Source organism: Gastrolobium bilobum, unplaced genomic scaffold (assembly GCF_033153095.1).
Source record: "Gastrolobium bilobum isolate Gb01-03AN ecotype WA unplaced genomic scaffold, APGP_CSIRO_Gbil_v1 utg18713, whole genome shotgun sequence".
Taxonomy (NCBI): domain Eukaryota; kingdom Viridiplantae; phylum Streptophyta; class Magnoliopsida; order Fabales; family Fabaceae; genus Gastrolobium; species Gastrolobium bilobum.
In genome coordinates, this window is record NW_026896840.1 from 118,179 (window position 1) to 142,886 (window position 24,708).

The window sequence follows — 24,708 nt, forward strand, 5'->3', positions numbered from 1 at the left end:
ATATTTGCGGATGTGTAATTAATTGTTTCATGGTAAAAATTTTTTTCTCTTTTTTTTACAGCTAATGAGATAGATCAATATTATCAAGTTAAGCATGCCTAACCAATTTGAAGAGCTTTTAGCTTTGAGAATGGATTTGAAATTTCCATACATCAACACTTTACTGCTCATCAAAGCGGTCCCTGTTCGTATCGATTATGATGGGGTCTACTTTTATAGTGTTAACTGAGAATTCCCTTTCTGAAATAATCGTTGAAAAATATTTGTGTGCTTTACAGACCCAAAAAAGTTGCAGAGGCGGAGCATGTGATAGTGGGTGCCTCCATATTCAAAGCTTGGAGAAGAAGAGTGCATGGAGATCCAAAGAGTAATCATACCCGGGTGGTCGAAGATTTACCCGGGTACACCCCTCTCTACCCGGGTAAATAATTCAAGCAATTTCTCAGGTGCGAAGAACAATACCCGGGTACACGCCTCCCTACCCGGGTAGACAAAAATTTTCAAAAAATACCCGAGTACATAGGGGTGTACCCGGGTAGGCTTGGTGGTCAACGGTCAAACAGGGGTAGATTGGTGTTATGTTTTTTGAGAGGGTTAAATTTTTGAAATAGTTTATAATCAAGGTCAAATCGGTAATTAATTAATAATAAAGGATTATAAGAGTAAAAAAGCCCGTAGGCCACTGTTAAGTTCAGTTGACCCATTTATACCTCTCAACACATGAGCTAAACACCTAAGATTAAACACGGAAGCGCCGATAAAGACCGCTAAATCAACGGTCCAAGATGTGCCACGCAACCACCGCTCCACAGAATGGATAAACGATTACCGCATATGCCAAATCCCCAGTCAGAATATTCGCTTTCAAGTTTTAACACCAGAATATTCCCACGTTGTCTGAATTGCGTGTTGTTTTCCTTTTCCTCTAGGTAAAATCCTCTCTCTCTCTCATTTGGTTTCCCATTTCTTTTCCTTTGAAAACAGAATCCACAAGTTTCCATTTCAAAATTCACCACACCCTTCAATTTTAATGGCTTATTATGCACCGCACCAATTCCCTTCTTATCCTTCTTCTCTCCCAATTCCGTTCCTTTCAATTCCCTCCACCTCATACTTTTCCGCCTCTCTCCTTCTCAGATTCCGATTCAACCTCATAGCACTTTCCGACGCCTAGTACCAAACACAACAACGAAGGAACCGTTGCCGTTATGGGAAAGCGTAAGAACCATAACCTATTTCTTTTCTCACTATTTTATGTTAGCTTTCCTAGGGTTTCTTCTTCTTCTTCTTCTTATTATTATTATCTGATTTATAACTTGTTAATATAAATTTGCTTAATTAATTGATGTGTAATCTTAAGTGCTGCTATGATGCCATGATTTGGGGCAAATGATGGAATTTGAATGAAAGTTGTTGGTAATGGTTATGGTTATGGTTATGGTTATGGGTAGGTAATTCTCAACGTAAAAAAGCTGCAATGTTGGATAGTGACGATGATAGTAGTGTGAGTTCGTCATCAACTTCCCGAACTGATCACATGTCGGTGTCAGGGACCGAAGAAGTGCATTTTGATCAAGATACTCTGCTCGACCAAGCTCTCGATGCTTTAGATGAGAAGAGGTACTTAACTTTCTTCTTTGCAATCACAAGGGTTTAGCATCATTAGTTTTCCTTTTATATGATCGTGCCTCTTGTAGCTTATTCTATTTAATTGATATTCCTCTTCCTTTTGAACCTAAGGGATTTTTTTTTTTTTTTTTAATTTTTGTGATAAAGGGGTGCTACGAGGGAGAAAGCTTTGTCAACCATCATCGAGGCATTCAATAGCAATGTGCAGCATCAGTTTGTGGAGAAAAAGTAAGAAACTTTCATTTCATTTTTAACTTTTTTTAATCAGTTTTCTGTTGTACAATCGTTTGTTATGTTCTTTTATATCATTTACCTGATATATGTTTGAACTTACAAAAGTTAGATGAAGATAAATTGATATGTGTATTTTATCAAACCTAACCAGTATATGTTGTAAACCATGATGCATTCCTGATTGCGGGCCAGCTCTTCTTTGGCCTTCAGTTGATAACTTTGAGTTAAACTATTAACTATAATTTGGTCACGTAGAAAAAGATGAAATCAACTTAGAGCCTGTTTAGAAGCTCGGTTTAGTTCAGAAAGCACTGAAATTGATTTAGTAGTGTTTTCTAATTGGTGGGGGTATTGGCACTCCCAAGTGCCTATTCATATCCCGGCTAACTACTTTTAACTGCAAATTCTAAATTTTCCCTGATCTTTTTTTCCCATTGAAGTGAGACCTAAGATATAAGATATTGCAGTTCAGTTGAGGTAAATTGCAATTGAAAGTATTCAATGGGGTGTATGAATAAAGAATTGGGAGTTCCAATAGCCCTGCTTTTGTTTATTTCTTTCCAAAACTGAAATTAAGTGAAAAAATGCAAAAGCGTTCAATACATGAGAGGCCACTGAATGTGTTGAGCAGAAACTCTTTCCTTATTTAAAGGATTAAATCATCAAATGAAAAATAATATCCTTTAGTACATTCTTATCTATCATATTAAACTATACTTTCCTAATATTTTTTTTAAACAACTGAAATTCATGCTTAATTTTTCATTTTTGGAATTTAAGTTCTGAAATTTCAGTCTTATGAAACACACAACCAGTTATCAATCAATTACGTCAGATATGATGTTTGTGTCTTCCTTACCCTCGTGCCTGCATTTTTATGCTGTCTTCCTAACACTATTTCTAATATAACTTACCATGTCAACTGGTTGGATGATATGCAAATTATATTCATCTGAAGTATAGATGTTATATGTTGTCACTTGTCACCTATCTTTTTATTAATCTTTCTAATATGATTGTTACTGGATGGAGTGTTAATGGCAAACAGTATTCATGTTAAGTATAGATATGTTATATCTTTACCCATCTATTTGCTTACCACTTTTAAATATTATGGTTCTCATCTTAATGTCCTTTCCTTTATTAGATTTGCTACCTTATTACATCAGTGTCTTGCCTCAATAAAAAAAGGATCCAAAAAGGCATCTACAACTGAGATAGCTTTGGCATCTCATACCATTGGTAAGATTTTGATTAACATACATACTTTTGATATTGCCTTCATATATTTAAATATTTAATTTGGTTCTTTTGAAGGTATGTTGGCCCTTACTGTAGGATGTGGTGATAATGCACGGGAAATATTTGAGGAATCAATTCGTCCTCTAGATGAATATCTCATATCTAAATTAGATTTGACAAATATTCCATCGGTAAATAGGAGTTTGGATATTTTGGAAAGTCTTGTTTTCAAATGTTGACTCTCAATATTCTCTGCTAAATGACTTTTATTTTGTAGTTGCTGAAATGCTTGGCTATTATCACTTTTGTTGGTGGGAATGATCAAGAGGAAACAGAGAGATCGATGGACATAATGTGGCGAGTGATTCATCCCAAATTAGGTTCCAATGTAGGCATCTGTTTCAAACATACTTGTTAGTTGTATTTGCTTATCAATCTCAGCTGTAACATGTTTCTGCTAATAATTGTCTTGCCTTCAATGATTACAACTCTAAATATGAAGACCTTTCTTTCTAGATTGTTGCATTTTCATTTTCTACCTTAAATTTACTGTTTCAGCTATTTTATTGTTTAGGTAGTTGCAGTCAAACCTTCTGCTGCATTAATAACTGCTGTAGTATCAGCTTGGTCCTTTCTCCTCTCTACCATGAGTGAGCTGAAGCTAAATTCTAAAAATTGGCAAAAGTAAGCAATCCCTTTTCTGTATATCCTTTTTCAGTTAATTTTGCATTAGTTTTAGGCAATGTGCTAAAGTGCTTTTCATGCAGCTTATAAGTGGCTTTAGATAGCTAAATTACGCAGGTGACGTGGGACTGCGCTTAGCAGGACCTGTCCTCCTAACCTCCTAACATCAAGTGCAGTTCAGTCTGCAATCTAGATTACTGGATAGTGACCTCAACTTGTTGACACATTCATTATTTGCCAGTTGGGAAGATAACAAAGGGAGTCTGTGCTTCTGCCCTCCATTTTTATAGTTGACTGGCTGTTTAAAACTCTCAAATTATTTTGACCTCTGTGATAGGAGGCAATGTTTAGGATTTGATATCAGATTTAGAATGGAAGTTTAAGAGCAGGGAGAGTAGGGAGGATGAGATTGTATTGTGGACGGCAATTGAAACTTGAGAAACTCCTCTCATGCATCTTCGAAAAAATGCAAAATGAGAGCAGGAAAATTGGGTGAAAAATTAAAAACACATTAATAAAATTAAATATTTAAAATCTTGAGTTAACACAGTTATTTTATGTTTGTAACACTGGCTGGGATCCAAATAATTGCTCTTATTGTTGCAGTTCAATATCTTATTTATCTAGTCTTCTAGACAAGGAAGATCGGCCTGTGCGTATTGCTGCTGGCGAAGCACTGGCTCTAATTTTTGAGATTGGAATTATAGAGAAATTTTCTGCTGATTCTAAGAGTGCAAGTGATATGACTCAAGAAGAGAGTAAACTGCAAGAAAGTTACATCCGTATACAAGGACTGAAAGGCAAGGTCATAAATCAAGTCAAAAACCTTTCTGTTGAGGCTGGTGGAAAAGGTTCTGATAAGAAAGATCTTAATAGTCAGAGGAACTTGTTCCGAGATATTGGGGAGTTTTTTGAGGTACTTTAGTTGCCTTTCTTTTTTCTTTTTAAATTTCCTTTTAAGAATATAAGATGTATTGCTTATGGAGCACAGAGGCTTCTTTAATGATCTTACTTTAATACCTTTTTTACTAGTATCATTGCGCTCCTGAAATTTCAATGAAGATTGGTGGTGATTCACTTCAAACATCTTCATGGTCCCAAATGATGCAGGTTTTTTTGGCATTCATCTGTTTTTCTGACAAAGCTTTCCTTATTCTGTATTAGCATTTTAACATCCATATTTTTGCAGTTGAACTTTCTCAAGCATTTTTTAGGGAAAGGGTTCATCAAGCATATGCAGGTTGGCTTTCTCTTGACTTTTTTCTTTGATAAGTTTCTAATTGTTTGAAAAGCTTATAATTTTGGTGGTCAATTTTTCATTTTTCTTTTACTCTTCTCCCTTGGCAAATTAGGAAAATGAATTCCTTCATGATGTCTTTGATTTCACACCAAGGAGATATCTTAATAACAATGAACAGCGAATGTCTAGTGGTGAGAAGGTTAGTTTGTATGACTGATTGTGTTTAACTGTCATGTGTTCTTGTTACTGAATGTCCTCTTATCTGTGTTGTATTGTTATATACTTTTTTTTTCCCTGTTGCTTGTCATTATATGCTGATATGTATGGTATTCCCTCTTATAGAGAATGTTTAAGTCTCCGAATTCCCTTCAGAACAAGGCTAGGACCCAATTACTTAATAAGCAACGGTTGTTATCTGAGGTAGGCGTCCTTACCATATAAAGATCATTAACTCTTATTTTCCTGTTTCTAATGCTTGGTTAAAATGGGGCACTTAAATACCATTTGAAATTACTTGATAGCTATGTTAATTTTTGACTGTAAGAAACATATGGTGAATCGTTGCTTGTGCCATGTAAATAATATGGTTACTTTACTCGGTCCTCACGCTGGAGCGAGCTGAGGGTCCCTTTGACAATTTCAGTGCGGGGAATTTCTGAAACGAGACATTCTGGGGTAGACATCATGTGCAGTTAGCTTTGCACTGACACAATTAAGAGCATTCCGTTTGTTTGACAAAATCTTGGGATCTCAATCTAAATATGTCAAACCAATTTTCACTATCTATTAGTCTAGACTGTTTAATACATGTCTCAACGTAAAATTTTTCTTTAGACACATTGAATTACAATGGTTATTGGTGTTTTTTTCCCGTGGTTCCCAAATTTGGTCTGGTTGCAAATACGGCTGTTAGTAATACTTACGATTTTCCATTATGTAGTCATCTTAAATATTGTGGGGTTACTTTGATAGGCACACCGTACTGAATCTTGTTTCCTTTTCTTTTCTCCTGGTAAATTAACAGGGCAGAAATCTCGGTCACTACGCAGCCAATATGGTTGATGACGAGGCGATTTGAGTGGAACCTCTTAATTAAATTTTCGGGATTTTCATTTGGGGATTCTATCTTTAATTTTATACTTGATTATATTTTCTCTGTCCAGCTCTTCTGACTTACTGGCTAGGAATATTTTTTCTGTAAACTATACCGGCATATTCTTAATGAGACATGCAGATTACGGCTTGTATATTCCCTTTGTTTTTTCTCTCTTTTAGTTTCTAATGGCAGGCCGAAGAGTTTGCTCCAAACTGTTCTGCTGTTTTCTTGAGGCGATCTCTTCATTCTCTCGTTTTTTAATTCTTTCTATAATTTTGCATTTTCTTAAGAGTGATTTTATACTATATATAGAACTCTAATTCATATATATATATATATATATATATATATATATATATATATATATATATATATATGAGTCAAGATCATTTTACACCAGTGTAAGTTACACTCTTAATCTTGTCCGTTAATTCCACTTTTATCTAAGGGCTCAATTTTTTTAGTAATGAGAGCCATTGAATACAAGCGGATCAATGATCAAGATTGAGTGTAAGACTTCTAACTCTTACACCGGTGTAAGAATATCCTGCCCCTATATATATATATATATAGATATATATATATAAAGGTAGGATCCTTTGACACTGGTGTCAAATTTCAATTTTGACACCTCATCTGAGAGTCGTTATATAAAAAAAGAACAACGACTCTGATTTGCAAGCATTTGACACCATTGATCTTTTTTGATCTAACGGCTCTCATATGAGGTGTCAAACTTCAAATTTGACACCGGTGTCAAATGATCCAATTGAAATTTGACACCGGTGTCAAAGGATCCTACCTCTATATATATATATATATATATATATATATATATATATATATATAGTACCGAATGAAATTCGAGTTAAACGTAAAGTTGAATCTTATTCATTAAATTATAATATTCATTAAACAATATACAATTTAAATATTGTAATATTTAACAATTTATAATTACAAATTAAAATTCGTTAGTTCGTAGAAGTTGTACTATTTCTAATTAATTTATAAAACGTGTAATTTAGAGTTTATTTATTATTGGCTTATTTTAAAATACATTATGGTCTTAATTCACTAAAATTTTAGAGTAATAAGTATTCATTTTAAAAACAAAATCATTTTAAAGTTTTATTCCATAAACTAATATGCAAATATTTCAATTATGGTGCGAATGAATTTCCAGCTTTGTAAATACTTTGTTTTTCCGTAAAAACATTCAAACTTTCCACCTATGTGAGAAATATATTGAGCATTTCGTAGATGCATAACAAAAGAATCGAATAGAATATGGGAAGTCTATAAATTGACTGAAATACATTTAGTAATTGTCAGAAATCAAAATTAAGAATTTCTAAGAAAACCTTTGAATTTTGAACTATAAGTGGTATTTTTCTCCACATCGATAAGGAATGTAGATGATTAATTGATTTAAAAGAAAGAAGAATAAGCTACAGCATTAGTAAGCTAATAAGTTTATGAAAATATTAATCGTTTACTAAATTCAAAATGAAAATGGCAACGTAAAGAAAATTTAAGAAATTGTAAAAGTTGAGTTTAAAAACATGCCAGTAAAGATTTTTAAAAAAAAGAAAAGAAAAGAAAAACTTGCAGGTAATTTTGATCAACATTTTGAAGAAAATTGAAGAAAAAAAGGATTTCTGGAAGCTATAGACGTTAAGAAAGTATTTGCCAAAATAAATTTAAAGTAAATGATGTTAAGAAAATATCTTCTTACAATATTTGCCAACAAATACTAACAATTCAGCCAAAAAAAAGAAAGAAGTACTACTAATAATCAAAACTGTGGAAGAAATTATATCAAGTCTTTAATCATATTGCTTAATATTTTTATATAAATTATTTGCAAAACCTATGGGAATGATTCATGTAAGTGGGAGGTGCATGGAAGCTGTAAAGTGTAAGGGATTTTCAGGGAAGGGGAAATGTTTTTGGTACTCTCGTTATATTTGGCAAAAATGTATGTACACCGAAAATGAGCTCGAGGGAAGGAATAGACCACGGAAAATTAGGTAACGACAAAAGAAAAGAACCTATCAGTTATCACTGCCTCTTGCTTTTTATGCCTTTACTTAGATTCCCATGTAAATTGAAATCAACTCCACATGATGGGCACCTTTTCTGTTTATAAGATATCTCCATGTGCAACCCTCCCTTTGAGAATTTTGCAAGCATGATTTCTTCTTTTACCACCCACTAACTTTTCAAAATTGTCGTTCATTTCTTAAATATATATATATATATATATATATATATATATATATATATATATATATATATATAGTAAGGAAAATAGTTTACATGAGAAATTTTTTTCATGTTACATTCACAATACACGCGTGGATTTCATCTTTTTTTTTTTTCTTCTCACCTTTTTGTGGACTTTATCTATATATTGTGTGTATAGTATGAGAAATTTTTTTCTTATAAAATGAGAAAATTAATTCCTATATAGTAAAATGTTAAACAAACTTGATTATCGTATGACATGTGCATTTTAAAGTTTTATAACAACCACACAATATTCTTGTATGTTTAAAAATTATTTAACATGCAGGAAAAATAAAATAAATGCAATGAAATGATTTTCCTTTGTTCTATTACTCTTGAATTTACTATTTTTAATGAAATAAAAATATACCTTTTTTTAATTTCTTTCCTTGTTCTATTTTATTTTAAAAAGTACAGTATATATAAAGAAAATTATTTTTTTCATTTAAAATAAGAGAAAAACAATCTTCTAAAGAGAGATGAGAGAGAATAAGGAGGAGAAAAAAAAATTAAAATGAATTCTATATTAAATTTGTATCTAATGTATAAGATAATAATTTCATGCAATATGAAATTACTATTTCTCATATATAATTAACAAAACTCAAATATCATATTTTATTCTATTATAACACGGTTACCTAATGCTAACGTGATCATCTTGGAACTTGCCCTACAGTTACAGTCTCAACCCTCAACCATCGTCATAAAAGCCAATCCAGCTATTCCAAGGTACCGGTACCGCAGCAATTAATATATATATATGGGTAAAATGTGTGTCATTTTAAAGGATGTAAAGTTGTGTCATTTTAAGAGAGAGAAAGAGATAGATAAAGGAGGAGAGAAAGTTGACAAAAAAAATAAAAATGTGGGTCCCACCTCTTTGTGAGAGTGAAAGGATATAAGTTGTGTCATTTAAAAGAATAAATACTTTTCCCTATATATATTGGGTTTTGTTGTTCTCATTTTATGGGAGAAGAATTTTTTTTTGCAGCTCACACAAGTTTTTAATAGGTCCCACCATATATTAATTTAAAAAATAAAATAAAAATTATAAAAAAAAATAATGTGTCATAGGCAGGAGAATAGCCTTCTGCAGTCGTAGTAGAAGCTATTCTCCCATATATATTTTGGAAACCGGTACCGCAGCAATATATATATATATATATGGGTCATGATAATTTTACTCCAGTATAAATTACACTCTCAATCTTGTCCGTTGATCTCACTTATATCTAATGGCTCTAATTTTTTTAATAATGTGAGCCATTGGATACAAGTGGATCAATGGTCAAGATTGAGTGTAAGACTTTTACCTCATATATATATATATATATATATATATATATATATATATATATATATATATATGAAGTAGGATCCTTTAACATCAGTGTCAAATTTGAAATTTAACACCTCATCTGATAGCCTAGATTAAAAAATATCTATGGTGTCACATGCTTACAAATCAGAGTCGTTGATCTTTTTTTATATAATGGCTCTCAGATAAAGTATTAAATTTCAAATTTGTGGTGTCAAAGAATCCTACCTCATATATATATAAATTTATCTTATCCAATACAGATATATGATCATCTTACACTGATGTAAAAAAAAAAGTCTTACATCAAATTGTAACTTATTAGAAATTAATAATTAATTAATGTGATATAAAATTTATTATTCTTATACAATGTAAGTTGATTTTGTCTTATATATATATATATATATATATATATATATATATATATATATATAGAGAGAGAGAGAGAGAGAGAGAGAGAGAGGTAGGATATTCTTACAGGACAGTTACCCTTTTGCCACAGTGATCCTAACTATTCAACGGAATGTCACCCCGGAGTAAAATTTGGCCAAAATGCCATTTCACATGTTGTAACAAGTTACATCTGGACACATGAGACATGACAGGCTGTTTGAGGCCACAATACTCTTTGCAAAGTGCAGCAAGTTAGGCCCAGTCAGCATCATATATTGTGCAATCTAAAAAAGCTGTCCATGTGGCATAACTCTCCAGTTGTCCAGGAGTTAAGGGCAGGTGAACAACTTTTTTAGATTGCGCAAACTGACTGGGTCTAACTCGCTAGACAATGTGGAGAGTTATGCCACGTCATCCATGTAGACATTGACGGGGCCTAACTCGCTGCACTATGCAGAGAATATTGTGGCCTCAAACAGCGTGCCACGTGTCCAGATGTAACTCTCTATGTATTGTAACGAGTTAGGTGACATGACATTTTGGTAAAATTTTACACTGGGATGGCATTCCCCTAAATAGTTAGGATTACTACAGCAAAATGTTCGTTGTCCTTATTTTTACACTCGTGTAAGAACACAAAGTATTACATCAAATCTTGATCATTAATTTACTTGTATCTAACGATTCAAATATTTAATAAATTAGGATCGATAAATATAAATAGGATAACAATTAAGATTGAGAGTATAATTTATATCGATATAAAAATAATCCTATATATATATATATATAATTCATCGATGCTTGAAGCTCTAATAGACCATATTAATACGATTTTGAATTTAAACTTTTCTAAGAATTACAAATTTCAAGAATCAAACTCATTACTCTTTTTACTAGATTAAATCCTAAAATCTAATTGCAACGCTACTAAATCAACAAGTCTTGGATACAACAATCAATATTTATCTAAAGCCAGAAAGTCCAAGGAGACAAATGCATGTAATTTGTAGGGACCAAATTGTTAACCGTGTCAATGTAAAATGATGTTTTTAAAGAAAAATTACGAAGGTCAGATCAAGTTTTTGTAGAGTTTTGAGTTTCTTTTTAAAATATTTTAGGTGAAGTAAAAAATTATAAAAGTTATCAATAATTATCGATTTAAGTGGCTTTTCTCATTGCACCAAACCAAATGTACCAGAGGTCAAGACGTTCGCAGAGCCACCTCCAATAAATTGTTCTATATGTCCGAAGGACGAAGGATAAAGTGTGTGTCATTTTAAAAGATATAAAGATGAGTTATTTTAAGGGAGAGAAAGAGATAAATAAAGGAGGAGAGAGTTGATAAAAAAAATAAAAGTATGAGTCACATCTCTTTGTGAAAGTAAAATGATATAAATTATGTCATTTAAAAGGATAAATACTTTTCTAATGCATGAATGCTCTTTGTTAGTTTCTTGTCACGAGGTCAAGAAAATGCAGTGTGAACGTATAAATAAAAAATGAATTATTGGATTTAATATCTCTCATGTCATAGATAATTAAATGATCTTCTACACATATATAAAAATATGTAGGGTGTATTTTTTTTCTTTTCTCTTCACATGATTCTATATGGATTTGACATACTTTTATGTGTGTATACATAATAATTTTATCTCCTACAAAAAAAACATCAAATTTAATAATACATAGTAATGGGGAGTGACATAATATATTTTTAATGATACGTTTTGGATTACTTAAACTTTGTTGAAACTTGAAAGCAATAGAACAATTTTGTGTATTTTTAGATTAACTTATTTTAAGACTTTTTATGTATTTATTTTCACAACTTTTTGAATTAAAAAAATAGTTATTTCTCTGAAAATAATAGTCATAACTCATAAACATTCTTGTATTCTTTTAAATATTTATGTTGGTGATCATTAACTGACAAAAGCAAACAACATTTAAGGCGACACCAATGAATGGAGACAAGTTGATGAGGTCCCTTTTGCTATGTTGGCGACAGCCTTTTGGTTTATCTTTCACTTCACTTTCTTCCTTTGAATGTTGCTCTCCAACCCGAACTACTTCTTTACACAATTACAACACCTAACACTATCCATCACCATGAAGTATGAACACAGACCATAACATTGTTGAAACTTGAAACTAACTTAAAGAATCTACCAACATTTTCTACTCTTATTACAAAAACATTCACCATGCCAGAAGAGAGAGAAAGTATTTAAATAATTATTATTAAAATCAGATCTCTGATTGAATAATATAGTTCATTATTACATTTCATTTATATAAGCTTTGGGTTGGTTCTTTTAGTTCCTGTTTATTTAGGTTAAAGGTTTTTAAATTTTTTTAACATCAATTTTAAGATGCTGATCTTTTAAACCAATAAGGGTCAATTTCAGAATATCCAAACAGAGAAACAGAAAGTCCAACAGAAGGGTACCTTTCATGGCGTCGAGAACTGCTAAAGTTCAAGTCTTTGGAATCTGGGATATGGTAAAGTCCAAAGCTCTGTTCTCATTATTGTTTGTCTCGCCTTTTTCTCACCTCTCACATGCTCAACCGTGTTCATCTAGAAAACCTTTTTGTCCTCTTTTTTTCTTATGACACCCATCATTGCCTTTGAAAAATTTGTCATCTCTCTCTCTCTCTCTCTCTTCATTTTCTACCAATGGAATTGGTTGTTTCTTCCCATGAATTACGGGGTTTGGTTTTCTGCTACATTAACGTTATATTCTTCATTTCTTTGCATTATGTTTGATAAGAATCTTGTCTTGAATGGTCTAGAAGCCACTCTCTGATTTCCATTGTTGTCATGTGACTTGTCTTGTGTTTTATCAGCCATTTAATGACTCAAGTTGCAAAATTTCAAATTCAAGGTAAAAAGGGTGCTTTTGTGACATTCTTCATTTAGCTACTTAAGATCAATATTGCTTTAGCTAATGAATTATTGAATTTTAACAGAACGTGTTTCTTAACACATTGATTTAAAGGTGTTGTGCCATTCGTGAAGGAGTGCACTGAGAAGTGATTTCTGTTAGCTTCACTTTCAAACGGGTCCACACTTTTTTTTGGTTTAAGTTCCTGGTCGATTTGGAAGATGCTGTGTGCTTGTTCCGGAGAACAATTCAAATTTGAAGAGGCGCCACAGTCACCGGAGTCTCTGGCAACAAGGGATTTCTCTGCCAATGGGCTTTCTTCAAGGACTGGGGATTCGGAATCCAAATTTGATGAAACCCAAGTAGAAGATGTTGAGTCTACTCTAAAAGAAGCTCTCTCATTAAACTATGATGTAGGAATTAATGTGTTTCTTTCTTTGTGAAATTATTTGTTAAAATAGCATGTAGGTATCTTCTGCTAATGTCAAACAACTGTTTTATTTTAGTTTTTCTCATTTTTTGGTGAATTTAAGGAAGCTCGGGCTTTGCTGGGGAGGCTTGAATATCAGAGAGGGAACTTTGATGCTGCCCTTCAAGTGTTTCAAGGTATAGACATAAGGGCTTTGACCCCAAGGATGATTAGGGCTATTGCTGAAAGAACCAAACAAAGAAAACCACGTTCCAAGATTGATAATGTGCTCTCTAATGTATTGTCAATGCATTCAGTAAGCCTACTTCTTGAGGCAATTTTGCTTAAAGCCAAATCCTTAGAGGAACTTGGGCGATACACTGGTATTACCTCCTTCATATCTCTTTTAAACGTTTAGCATATTCATCTATTTTGTTTTATTAAACATGCTCTTGCTATAACCTGCAATTTTTGCGTGTATGGTATTGAAAATTTCTTTCTTTGACAAAGTGGGTCATGAACAATTCTCCATATTTGCATCAAGAGATCTACATTATGTATGAGTGATTTAGCACTCAAAGGTGCCAATTCTAATTATTGCTGCTTTCTTATTTACCAGAGGCTGCAAAGGAGTGCAGAATAATTCTGGATACAGTTGAATCTGCTTTACCTAATGGAATACCTGAGGGTATTGGTGAAGATTGTAAGTTGCAAGAAATGTTCCACAGAGCATTGGAGTTGCTTCCAAATCTATGGATGAAGGCAGGTTTTCTAGACGAAGCTGTCATTGCTTATCGGCGGGCACTGGTCAAGCCCTGGAATTTGGAGCCACAGAGGTTGGCTTGTGTACAAAAAGATTTAGCTACCACACTACTCTATGGTGGGGTTGAAGTGAACCTACCCTCTCAGTTGCAGGTGAGGGGCCAAACAACACCTATGAGTAACATTGAAGAAGCAGTACTTTTGCTATTAATACTCTCAGGAAGGATGGCACTTCAAGAAATAGAGTGGGATGCTGAAATAATGGATCATCTTACATTTTCACTTTCAATTACTGGAATGTTTGAATCATTGGCAGATTATGTAGAGCAGATCCTTCCAGGTATCTATGATCGAGGTGAGAGGTGGTACTTTCTTGCTCTTTGTTACAGTGCAGCTGGACACGATGAAGCAGCCTTGAACCTCTTGAGGAAGGCTTGTGGTAGTTCTGAAGCAAAACATAGACCCCATTTTCCTTCGTTTTTGTTTGGTGCAAAACTGTGTTCCCAATATCCAAACCATGCTCATGAAGGCATTAAATTTTCAAGGGAAGTTATTGATCTAGCCAAGCATCAAAATGAGCATTTTTTGAGTCAAGGACAAAAATTTCTCGGTGTTTGCTATGGGGCTGCGGCTAGAGTATCTGTACTGGATTCTGAAAGAATCATATTTCAGAGAGAGTCTTTGAACTTACTAAATGATGCTTCTCTAACTACAAATGATGATCCGGAAGCGATATTCAGCCTTGGACTGGAAAATGCAATGCAAAGGAATCTAAATGCAGCTTATGACAATATAATGATGTACTCAGACATGATGGTTGGAAGCTCAAGAAGAGGTTGGCAGCTGTTAGCACTCATAGTATCTGCACAGCAACGGTTTAAGGATGCAGAAACTGTTGTTGATTTTGCTTTAGATGAGGTTGGGAGGATAGATCAATTAGAACTACTAAGACTGAAAGCTGTACTTCAAATTGCTCAGAAGCAACCCAAGCAAGCAATAGAGACCTACAGAATTTTACTATCAGTAATTGAAGCAAAAAAAGAGCATTGGCTTCAAGCTAAGAACTTCGATCAAGCAAAACCATTCAGGGACGAGGTTTGTATTATTGTTATTGTATAGACTTATATTAAAGTTGATTGCAAAGAAGCAATGGCTCTTGCATGTTGGAAGCTGTTAAGAAATAAGACCTTATGTTGAGACTAGTTAATTAGATTTCAAACCATCAACCAATACTCCTCTACCTTATTAAATACAAAAAAATTATTTTGTGGTCCAAATGCTTATAGTAAAAGATTGGGGATTTATGATTAGGGACAATTTTAAATATTGCTAGTGAAACGATTAGATTCATCTCCTGAATTCTTGTGAAGAATTTCCCTTCTTGCATTTTCATCACTCTTTGCAGGCATTAACAGAACAGAAGTTGGAAATGGAAGCCTGGCAGGATTTGGCTACCATTTATGCAGATTTTAGTTCTTTTCTTGATGCAAAAGCTTGTGTTGACAAAGCCCAGCTAATAGATTTTTTCTCTCCCAGAAGTTGGCACATTACAGGTATGAAAACTGCTGCATGTTTCCTGTGCTTTGTGTTTATGACCATGGTAACACAATGCATTAACAAATCACTAAAATATGCTATATTACATGGTTGTGAAAATGGCAGGGAAGTTGTTTGAAGCTCAATCATTATACAAGGAGGCCTTTGTTTCCTTCTCAATCTCATTGTCAATAGAACCGGATTACATTCCAAGTATTATTTCAGCTGCAGAATTGTTGCTTAAACTTGGTATGCAATCACTTCCAATTGCAAGAAGCTTTTTAATGAATGCTTTAAGATTAGAACCAACAAACAATGATGCGTGGTTCAATCTTGGATTGGTTTCAAAAATGGAAGGTTCATTACAACAAGCAGCAGATTGCTTTCAAGCTGCATATGAGCTGAAACTTTCAGCTCCAGTGCAAAAATTTGTGTGATTGAGACTTTTGGAGAACTTCAATTTTTTTATGTGGTTGAGGGAAAGTGAGCTAAACCAAGAGCATAATAGAAAAGTCATGAGACGCAACTAATGGGAAAAAAAGTTCATCCCAAGGTTACCCTTGTTTGGTTAACTATTTGTTCAAAAATGTATAGCTAAATCTAGCTACTTATATAGAGATTTACTTCAGTATGTTTCAATGGAATGTACTAGATCCTTTTTTTTTGGGCCTCATACTAGTTGTAACTTTTTTTTTTTTTTTTTTAAATTGTTTTTTAGTGCTGTGAAAAGAAATTACTTTATCATTTATCACTTTCAAATTTCTCATTCAAGGTGTCCTAAGTCCACCATAGAAAGATAAAGCTTAACTTTAGTTGAAACTTGAAAGCATTATTATTGAAGGTGTGAACTCGAAAAACAAAAGTCATAGGGCTATTTGAAATCTGTTTTCAAAAACATTTTTTTTTAAAAAAAACGAAAATACTTGTTTGATAAGTTCTGTTTTGTGAAAATACTTCTAAAAGTTATAATTATTTTTTGGGAAAAGTATTTCTTCAGTCAGTGGAGATAAAGTTATTTCCAGAGAACTCAAAACGACGTTGTTTTGGGTTATAAGATTAAAAAATTATAATGATAAAAACTAATATAACCTTACAATATATTAGAATTATAAAAACATCTTGATTTCTGCCTCAAAAAGACGTTGTTTTGGACTCACAGGAGATAACTTATCTCGATTGACCGGAGAAATCCTTTACCCTTATTTCTTATTTTTAGAATCAAATTTAGAGAACATATCTTAATTGTTTTTATTTTGTGTTTTTATTTTTAACTTTCAAAATAAAAAATATATATTTTATTAACTATTCTATAAAACAATTTTAAGAAGAAAAAAAATAAAAACCAACGAAACAGACCATATTTTTTCTGCTTAAATAAACTATTGATTAAAAAAATATATTATAGTAATAATCTTTTATTCATAAGAGCTATTTATTAGATTCATTAATATTATAAAGAAATCGAAAATAAAAAAATAATAATTATTACATAATTTTTTACTACAAAATTTACACTTAATTTCCAAATTTTGAATCTTACATCTAAACTATCGAATTTAGATTAAATTTAAAATTTTAATTCAAGGTACTAATTTTTTTGCACAACTCAAACATGAATTTTATGATTCTAAACCAATTCTAATTCTGACAAAATTAGAAATGAAAATTAAAATCTGGAATCTGAATCATGATTTCCACTTAGGCGGCGTTTGGTTGAGGAGAAAATTTTTAAATACTAGGAAAATGTAATTGATAGAGAAATGGTTGGAAAGTGAGTTTGGTAGAAAAATGTAAAAAAAGTTGTTTGGTTGAAAAAAAATTTACTAGAAAAATTAGATAAATTTTATAAAGTCTATGTTTGGTTTGAGGTGAAATATAGATGGAGAAATAAGTTGTAATTACAAAAATATCCCTACTTTTAAAAAAACATTTCAATCACCAAGAACTGTCAGTGATATTGAGATCAACACCATCCTAGCGGGGCATTTCTGTCTCACCATTGTGCACATTTTTTTCAGTTGCCTTGTTATCTTCAAATACCACCTCCAATGTGGTTTTTTCAAACAGTAACTTTTGCATCACTTTACACATAAATCTGAATGGATGGGGAAGATGGTTGCCTAGCATTTTTTTTCTTAAACTTCTACCAAACATAGAGTAATTAAATACCCACTCTCATTTACCCATCAATCTCACAACAAACCTCCTACCAAACACCCCCTAAATGATTGGATTGAGTAACAGTTTTAGTCCTATGATTATATCTTTTTGGACAAAGATGGATAGTACAGTATGATAGAAAGAAATGTACTAGCTAGTCCTTAACCGTTCGTTAATCCGAATAAATTCAGAATCCCATTGGGATCCACTAATAATACTCGCACAAAACAAATAAAGCAGAAGTATCATCTTAAGGGCTACCCTTCACTCATTCGTTATATGTAAGGCACTCAAAGCTTGAATCAATAAACATGTAACATGTTGATGAGTTGAATTTTTACAGAGAGAAAATGGAGTTGCTGAAATATCATACAAGGAAAAAAAAAAAAAAACTATCTTCTCAACTTATCCCCATTTCCATTCAACATGAATTATTTACAATCAAACAGAATATTTCTTGGACTAGAAAACAACAAATTGCACTGATGATACAATTGCAGTAAAGACTTTTGTTTATCTTCGGAACAAGGGAAGCATGCTGTGCATAGAATTTGACTGGACCTATCACTAATACTGCAACACAAGAAAAGAAAAACCAATTAACCAATGAAGCAAAATGATCTCCTAAACAATAAAGAGACAATTTCATTCTGTTAAGTCAAAAGTACTTGATATTCGTTTCTATTTTTACACAGTTCAATCTGTTACAAACACTAGTGGTCCTAATCTACACAACCAGAAGAAATCACTGAAGGTAACCTAGTCCAACTGGGTTGGTTTGATTCAGTAAGTTAGTTTGTTTTTAATCTTACTCAGAGGTAGATTTCTAAAAGATAGGGTTAATCCAGGATCAAAGGAATATATTGATTGATATGATAAAATGAACCTATTCTAAATAAGAAGCTAAATCTATTTGCTACCCTCCTGTAAAGAACCAATTCAACCCAAAAGTTTAAGCTGTTGGGTGAGACTACCTTAATGATTTTATACTTCTCTAACACCTCTCCCTTGCATTTTAAATTTTTAATTACTGTATTCATGTGAGAGATTGGTGCAGTTGTGTAACATTTTGCAGACACAGCTATATTGCATGTGCTGCACTTGAACAGAATGTCAAGGGAAAAATTATAAATTTGGTTATCATTAGTATTTTATTAAGATGCATACCCTAAACAATCTTTTCTTTTCTTTTTCCACCTTGATAATTGCTAACAATGCATCTTGTGCAGTGAGCTGCATTGCCGTAAACATCAAACTTTTTGTTTATGTAAATCTTGTTTACAGAAGGAAAAAAAAAAAAAGAGACCGAAAATGCTTTTGGTTCTTTACAATAGGTTTCTCCACATTTTTCCAAGTTGATTTAGTCCAAAAATTTTAAGCATAGAATCCAAACAATCCAGGCCATGCACGCGTTAAATACCCCAATGTGAGAAATGTTCATTACAATGGGTACAAGTACAACTTTAATCATTTACTTTTGTATGTATTTATATAGATGTTAATGCTAAATGTCTTGCAACGAAATCCAAAAAACAAGAGTTAATTTCATAAAACTTTAAACTAAAGAGAGTTGCATAACCAAATAAACAGGCCAATTAGAATTTATCAGATAGATCATTCACCTTACATGTAATAAAAAGTTGAGCCCAACAGACAAATGCCTAGCCTAACTTAACTTTAACCCATCTGCCACTGCATCCACAAATGAAAGAGTCAAAACATATCATTAGTGAGTTCTAATAAAATGAGTATGGTATAAATCTACTTGAAGATTGTTAGTCAAAAAGCATAGGCAAGAAAGCAGCATATTACAGGTCAATGACATTTTTAACGAAATTATTCAAAAAAAAAAAAAAGGTGCAAAAACTCCTAATAAAGAAGCACTGAATGTACCTCTAGAATTATAAGATGAAACTTTAGCAGATTTAATGGCAGTATAAATTAATAATGGCCTAAAAAAACTAAGTGGCATCTTGAATCACCAAACCTTAAGAACAGGTTCGCCTTTGTTGGCATTTGCAGATTGCTTTGCCATTGCTTGTTGCTGTGCACGTGCAGCACGTCCTGCTGGAGAATTCTCAAATTGCTCTTGCCTGCAATTCCAACCAACACATATACGTTAGTCCACAGTCACATCCAATTGGCACTAACCAATAAAAATATCATTATAACAGCATTAACATACATGTCTTTGATGTTTTTTCATGCTTTACCCCATCTCTAGAACTAGGCTTCATTTCATTATCTATTTCATTAATAACATTAACTGCATGCCTTTTGTATTATGACTTCCACAAACTTGTCAGAAAGTGTGATCGCCTAGATATAAACCAAATAGGAAAACAAATGGAGATACATATTTCATGCATAATCATCATAAAAACAGATTAATCTACACAAGTACAATGATCTTGATTCTAATAAACCATGTGGGTTTCCCAATTAAAACCCAAATCAGTGAATAAAAAAATTTAAAAACTTGCAGAGAATTCAGTGGTTAAGATCATAGACTATTCATGAATTTTTTTATTTTTTTTTAAAAAGGAATTTTGAGAAAAGGGTATAAAGCTAAACCTTTTCTGAGCGGCTTCAGCAGCTCTGTTACGCGCTTCTTCAGAGGCCAATCTCTCTTCTTCCTTGGTCATACGCTTGTCGCCTCCACCAAAGCAACCAAAGCAGAGTCCCATCTTCGATTTCTCTCTCTCTCTCTCTATTTCTGATTCTCTCTCTCTCTCTCCCTCTCCCTCTGTGTCTCTCTCTTTCTCTATCTGTTTCTCTCTATGTGTGTCTGTTTCTCCGAGCTGTGTTCTGTTCTGGAACCTTATCTGCCTCAACGATCTCTATTTATTTAATTTAATCTTTTGTACAATGTACAATGTTAATTAATAATAGGGATTTGCTTTCATCGTTTAACACGAACACAAAATTTTTTTTACACACGTAATATTTTGTGGGATCCATATGTTTTGAAAAAGGGAAAAAAGTTTTCGATGTTACTTTAGATAACTTTATCAAATGTTCATCGAAACGACGTCGTTTTGGGATTGAAAAATTAAAAAAATAGAGAGATAAAGACTATTATAACCCTGAAATAAATTAAAATTATAAAAATACCATGATTTCCGTCCCAAAACGACCTCGTTTTGATGAACATTAGATAAAGTTATCTAAAGTAACATCAGAAAAAACAAACCCTTTGAAAAACTAAAAAATAAAGCTACTGCACGCAAAACGAATCTCTATAATATAACACAATCATTTTTTTATCACATAACTCTTATAAAACTCTTAATAATAACTGCGAAAAATAAGTTTGTGTCCTCATTTACCCAAAATTTGATTGGTCATATTTCATGTAAATTTGAATAGTTTTTTTTTTCCGTCACATCGTTGAAGTGTAAAGTAAAAAAAAAAAAAAACTTTTCAAATTTATATAAAGTATAACCGATCAAACGTGTAAGTCAATAAAAAAATACAACTTACGTCCTTCAAAAGAACAGACACTCAACCCATAATAATTAACATTAAATTATTAATGTTGCAAACTCTAGGCAAAGAGGGTATGATCTCATAATCCATGTTTAGAGATTAATATTTCTTATATTATAATTTATTTTTTATACACATAAAATATATAGAGTTTATACGAAAGATTTGGTGTTTATCATTTATGTCATTTTAGGAGAGAGATAGATACAGAACAATAGAAATCATGGAAAAGTGAAAGTGGGTGGGTTTTTTTAATTTAAAATTTAAATAAAAATTTTGTGTGTGTTTGTCTCTCTCTTAAAAGGACTGAATATTATGTCATTTAAAATGACAAACACTTTTCCTTTATATGAATTTATATGAAAAAAAATATAGATTCTATTTATTTATTTTTTTTGTATAAAAAAATAAATAAACCTCATGTTTATTACGCGTTAAGTTTGTGCCAACTCCTTTTCGTACTTTGGCTTCCGTTGGGACTTGGTGGATTATTACACGTATTAATTGTTAAATAATTTATATTTAATAATAATATTACTTAAACAATTAAAAGAAATATGTTGTACGCGTTTCCTTCCTTGTACTATTCCGCGTTAAATTTGTTTCACCAACTTCCTTGTTACTTAGATCACGGAGAAATAATCTTAAAATAAATATCCTTTGGTCCTTAACAAAAAATACGATCTCTATTTTAGTCTTTTACAAAAATAAATTAGTCTGTTAGTTCTTAACAAATTCAAAGTAGACACATTTAGTTGAAATCGTGATCCCTCACAAATTTAAAAAAGACCCATATTAGTCCTATAAAAGGACTAAAATAGATCCATTTTAAATTTGTTAGGGACTAACTGACTACTTTATTTTTGTAAGGGACTAGAGTGAGGACCGTATTTTTTTGTTAGGGACCCAAAAGAGTATTTACTCAAAAATCAATTTAAAAATTCTGAGTTTATTTAAGTATTATAAAAAACAATTGGTTTTAAAACTTTATACCCCATTTGAAAAAAAAATGTATCTTTTCCTTAAAAGGAGTCTTACTTTTTTAAAGTCAAACTTAAACGTGCACGTAGTTTTTTCATGAATAATTGAAGCAAACTTGGGTATCAAACTCGACACACTTATTTACTAAAACATATAATTTTTTTCACTTTAACACTTATTTTTTTCTTTTTCTTTTTATGTTCTTTCAAACTTTTTCAATTTAATAAATAAATATATCAAATTCGGTTTATCCGTAATATTAAAAATATTTCCTAATAATTGAAGATAAAGCTTAATAAGATAGGAGGCAAAGTACAAAGTAGATCTAGGAATCTACGATGCCAGCAAACTGCGGTTGTGATTGGGCCTCCATGCTACGTCATCATTTTTCATTTCTTAAAGGGAATGTTTGGTATCGAGATTTTTTTTAAAAACATGGGACAACTCACTTTGGATTTATGGAATGTCATATTTGGTACCAAAAAATTAAAAAAATTCCTGGATACATTTGTTTTCCGAATTTTGTTTTCCTTTGCAAATTTTCGTACGGACACCATCAAAACTTTCTCAAAGATTTGTTGGAATTTTTCATCACCTGAAAAAATAACAAATCAACAGCATAATTGAGGGCCAAACTAACCCTCATTTTTGTGAAGAAGCTCAGTACTACGTAGCATAAAGCACAATACATTATCTTCCTCCCCCTTTCAAGCCATTGCATTTGTGTATTGAAATAAGAGCTATTCTGTTAAGTAATAACTACAGAACAAGTGTAGAACAAGTGTAGGTGCTCATGCTGCCATGCTTTATGCCTTATCATACATAAAAGATGCTCTAGATGCAGATGGTGTGAAGAGTAAAGCATGGAAAACGGAAAAAAAAAAGGGTTTCAGGGATAAGCTCAAAGCAAAGAACGAGGTCGAATATCAGATAGAGAGAGAGGGAGAATCGAGCGAAAATGAACGCTGGAGAAAAAAAAAGAATGAAAAAGTAAGGTGGGGTTATTTTTGTAAAATAACCCCACATTACTATTACTATTTCACAATCAACCAAACACAGCTCAGTAAACTTAATCAAATATTTTCGGGATAAATTTGTGTAAACCAAACACATTTTTGTAACTTACCAGAGAAAAACTATTTCCTACCATATTTTAGCAAAAACAGTTTTCCGATAAATAAAAAAATCTCATGTACCAAACTCTCCTAAGGGTTGTGTTTAAATCAACTAAAATTTGAAATTATTTGTTTTAATTTAATTTGATTTATGTGATTTAATTGCAAAAATTAAATCTTGTTTAAATTTTTAGAAGTCCTTTTTTGTTTTATTTTTAGATTTATCGGTTAAATTTTTTCATGAGATTATTGAAATTGATGTATTAAATGATCTTAAGTGAATTAACTAGAATAAAATAATTAGTACGGGTGAAATAAGTAATACCAAGTGAAGTAAAGTGTCGATTCTGGATGATTATTATCTTGCTAATTAAGTATTACTTAAACCAAGAGCTTATTTTTCTAAAAGTTCGAGTATTAAAAGAACAAAAATAAAACAAAATAAAAATGCAACTAAAATAAAGATGAGCATGAATAGGAGGATCTAAACCTGATATTTCGATTTCACCTTACATGTTTCGTTAAGATTATTATATTTCCCTTATTAATATTAATTTATAAATAATAAATTACCCATCTAATGCACAAAATTAGAACTCCATTGATTTGAATATTAATCTAGACTATAAGGTATTTAAAAGCATATGTCTATACCAATAATTATTGGTTCAAGTGATAATAAGTTTGTTCTTCTTATCCAAAGGTCTCGAGTTCAAGCTTTGAGAATGAAAAAAAATGGTATTGGAAAAGCTTCCCCCCATAATGGATCCAACAGTTCTGGAACCAGATTAGTCGGGTAATCGATGAATCGATAAATATATAAAAAAGCCATATATTTATACCAATTAAATATATTTGTTTAAGCACTCAATTTTGATAGTGTGTGTAACATCCTGTGTGCACCTGATGTATTAACTTAATTATGTTATTAAGCACAGTTAGAATTTAAGTAATTAATATAAAATTGTGACTAAACTTTTTCCTTTTTCAGATAGATGTTAACATCTAGAATTCATTTCTAGCTTATTCACATCTACTTCCTTAAATATTAACCTTACTTTGGTTAGAAGTATCCTACATTATTCTACAATCTCATAACAAATGGCCCACAAAAGCCAAAAGAAGTAAAATATAATTTGAAGTTATGGGCTAAGTGCGCTTTAATGCCCAAGAGTGCGCTAATTGAAATCTGCTCTTGTTTAGTTCAGTAGCACGTTGTAACGCTCAGTAA

At 32.0% G+C, this 24,708-nt stretch overlaps 3 protein-coding genes across 6 annotated transcripts; 2 read left to right on the forward strand and 1 right to left on the reverse strand.

Moving 5' to 3' along the window:
* The first annotated feature begins 909 nt into the window (after positions 1-909).
* On the forward strand, positions 910-6,279 carry LOC133302272 (uncharacterized). 3 transcript variants are annotated; one of them, XM_061502028.1, is made up of 13 exons: positions 910-1,218; positions 1,452-1,620; positions 1,789-1,857; positions 3,011-3,105; positions 3,181-3,296; positions 3,383-3,493; positions 3,680-3,789; positions 4,396-4,705; positions 4,822-4,899; positions 4,979-5,029; positions 5,142-5,228; positions 5,372-5,449; positions 6,054-6,279. In XM_061502028.1, exons 1-13 carry the CDS (start codon positions 1,209-1,211, stop codon positions 6,105-6,107), a joined length of 1,338 nt encoding a protein of 445 aa, XP_061358012.1. In that variant the 5' UTR covers positions 910-1,208; the 3' UTR covers positions 6,108-6,279. The 3 variants fall into 3 exon arrangements, with proteins under 3 accessions (XP_061358012.1, XP_061358011.1, XP_061358013.1); XM_061502027.1 differs by having other exon boundaries at positions 911-1,218; positions 1,777-1,857; XM_061502029.1 differs by having other exon boundaries at positions 911-1,218; positions 1,551-1,620; positions 1,777-1,857.
* Positions 6,280-12,908: 6,629 nt separating this feature from the next.
* LOC133302281 (protein NPGR1-like) lies at positions 12,909-16,261 on the forward strand. Its single transcript, XM_061502038.1, has 6 exons — positions 12,909-13,025; positions 13,111-13,438; positions 13,559-13,817; positions 14,054-15,291; positions 15,602-15,749; positions 15,859-16,261. Exons 2-6 carry the CDS (start codon positions 13,247-13,249, stop codon positions 16,167-16,169), a joined length of 2,148 nt encoding a protein of 715 aa, XP_061358022.1. The 5' UTR covers positions 12,909-13,025; positions 13,111-13,246; the 3' UTR covers positions 16,170-16,261.
* Positions 16,262-18,179: 1,918 nt separating this feature from the next.
* Positions 18,180-20,711, reverse strand: LOC133302283 (uncharacterized). Of its 2 annotated transcripts, none has more exons than XM_061502041.1 (4): positions 20,467-20,711; positions 19,880-19,985; positions 19,520-19,584; positions 18,180-18,465 (listed from the first exon to the last, which is right to left on the reverse strand). In XM_061502041.1, the coding sequence occupies exons 1-3, from the start codon at positions 20,577-20,579 to the stop codon at positions 19,570-19,572; spliced, it is 234 nt and encodes a 77-aa protein (XP_061358025.1). In that variant the 5' UTR covers positions 20,580-20,711; the 3' UTR covers positions 18,180-18,465; positions 19,520-19,569. The 2 variants fall into 2 exon arrangements, with proteins under 2 accessions (XP_061358025.1, XP_061358024.1); XM_061502040.1 differs by having other exon boundaries at positions 19,515-19,584.
* Between the last annotated feature and the right edge of the window lie 3,997 nt (positions 20,712-24,708).

Excerpts from the sequence above, each read along its gene's own strand:
- LOC133302281 (XM_061502038.1), top strand. The coding sequence starts at position 13,247 with ATGCTGTGTGCTTGTTCCGGAGAACAATTCAAATTTGAAGAGGCGCCA. Across the intron at positions 13,818-14,053 it reads GGAACTTGGGCGATACACTG|AGGCTGCAAAGGAGTGCAGA; the intron begins GTATTACCTCCT and ends CTTATTTACCAG. Across the intron at positions 15,750-15,858 it reads CAGAAGTTGGCACATTACAG|GGAAGTTGTTTGAAGCTCAA; the intron begins GTATGAAAACTG and ends TGAAAATGGCAG.
- LOC133302272 (XM_061502027.1), top strand. Across the intron at positions 3,494-3,679 it reads ATCCCAAATTAGGTTCCAAT|GTAGTTGCAGTCAAACCTTC; the intron begins GTAGGCATCTGT and ends TTTATTGTTTAG. Across the intron at positions 3,790-4,395 it reads AATTCTAAAAATTGGCAAAA|TTCAATATCTTATTTATCTA; the intron begins GTAAGCAATCCC and ends TTATTGTTGCAG.
- LOC133302283 (XM_061502041.1), bottom strand. The coding sequence starts at position 20,579 with ATGGGACTCTGCTTTGGTTGCTTTGGTGGAGGCGACAAGCGTATGACC. Across the intron at positions 19,986-20,466 it reads GCTGAAGCCGCTCAGAAAAG|GCAAGAGCAATTTGAGAATT; the intron begins GTTTAGCTTTAT and ends TTGGAATTGCAG.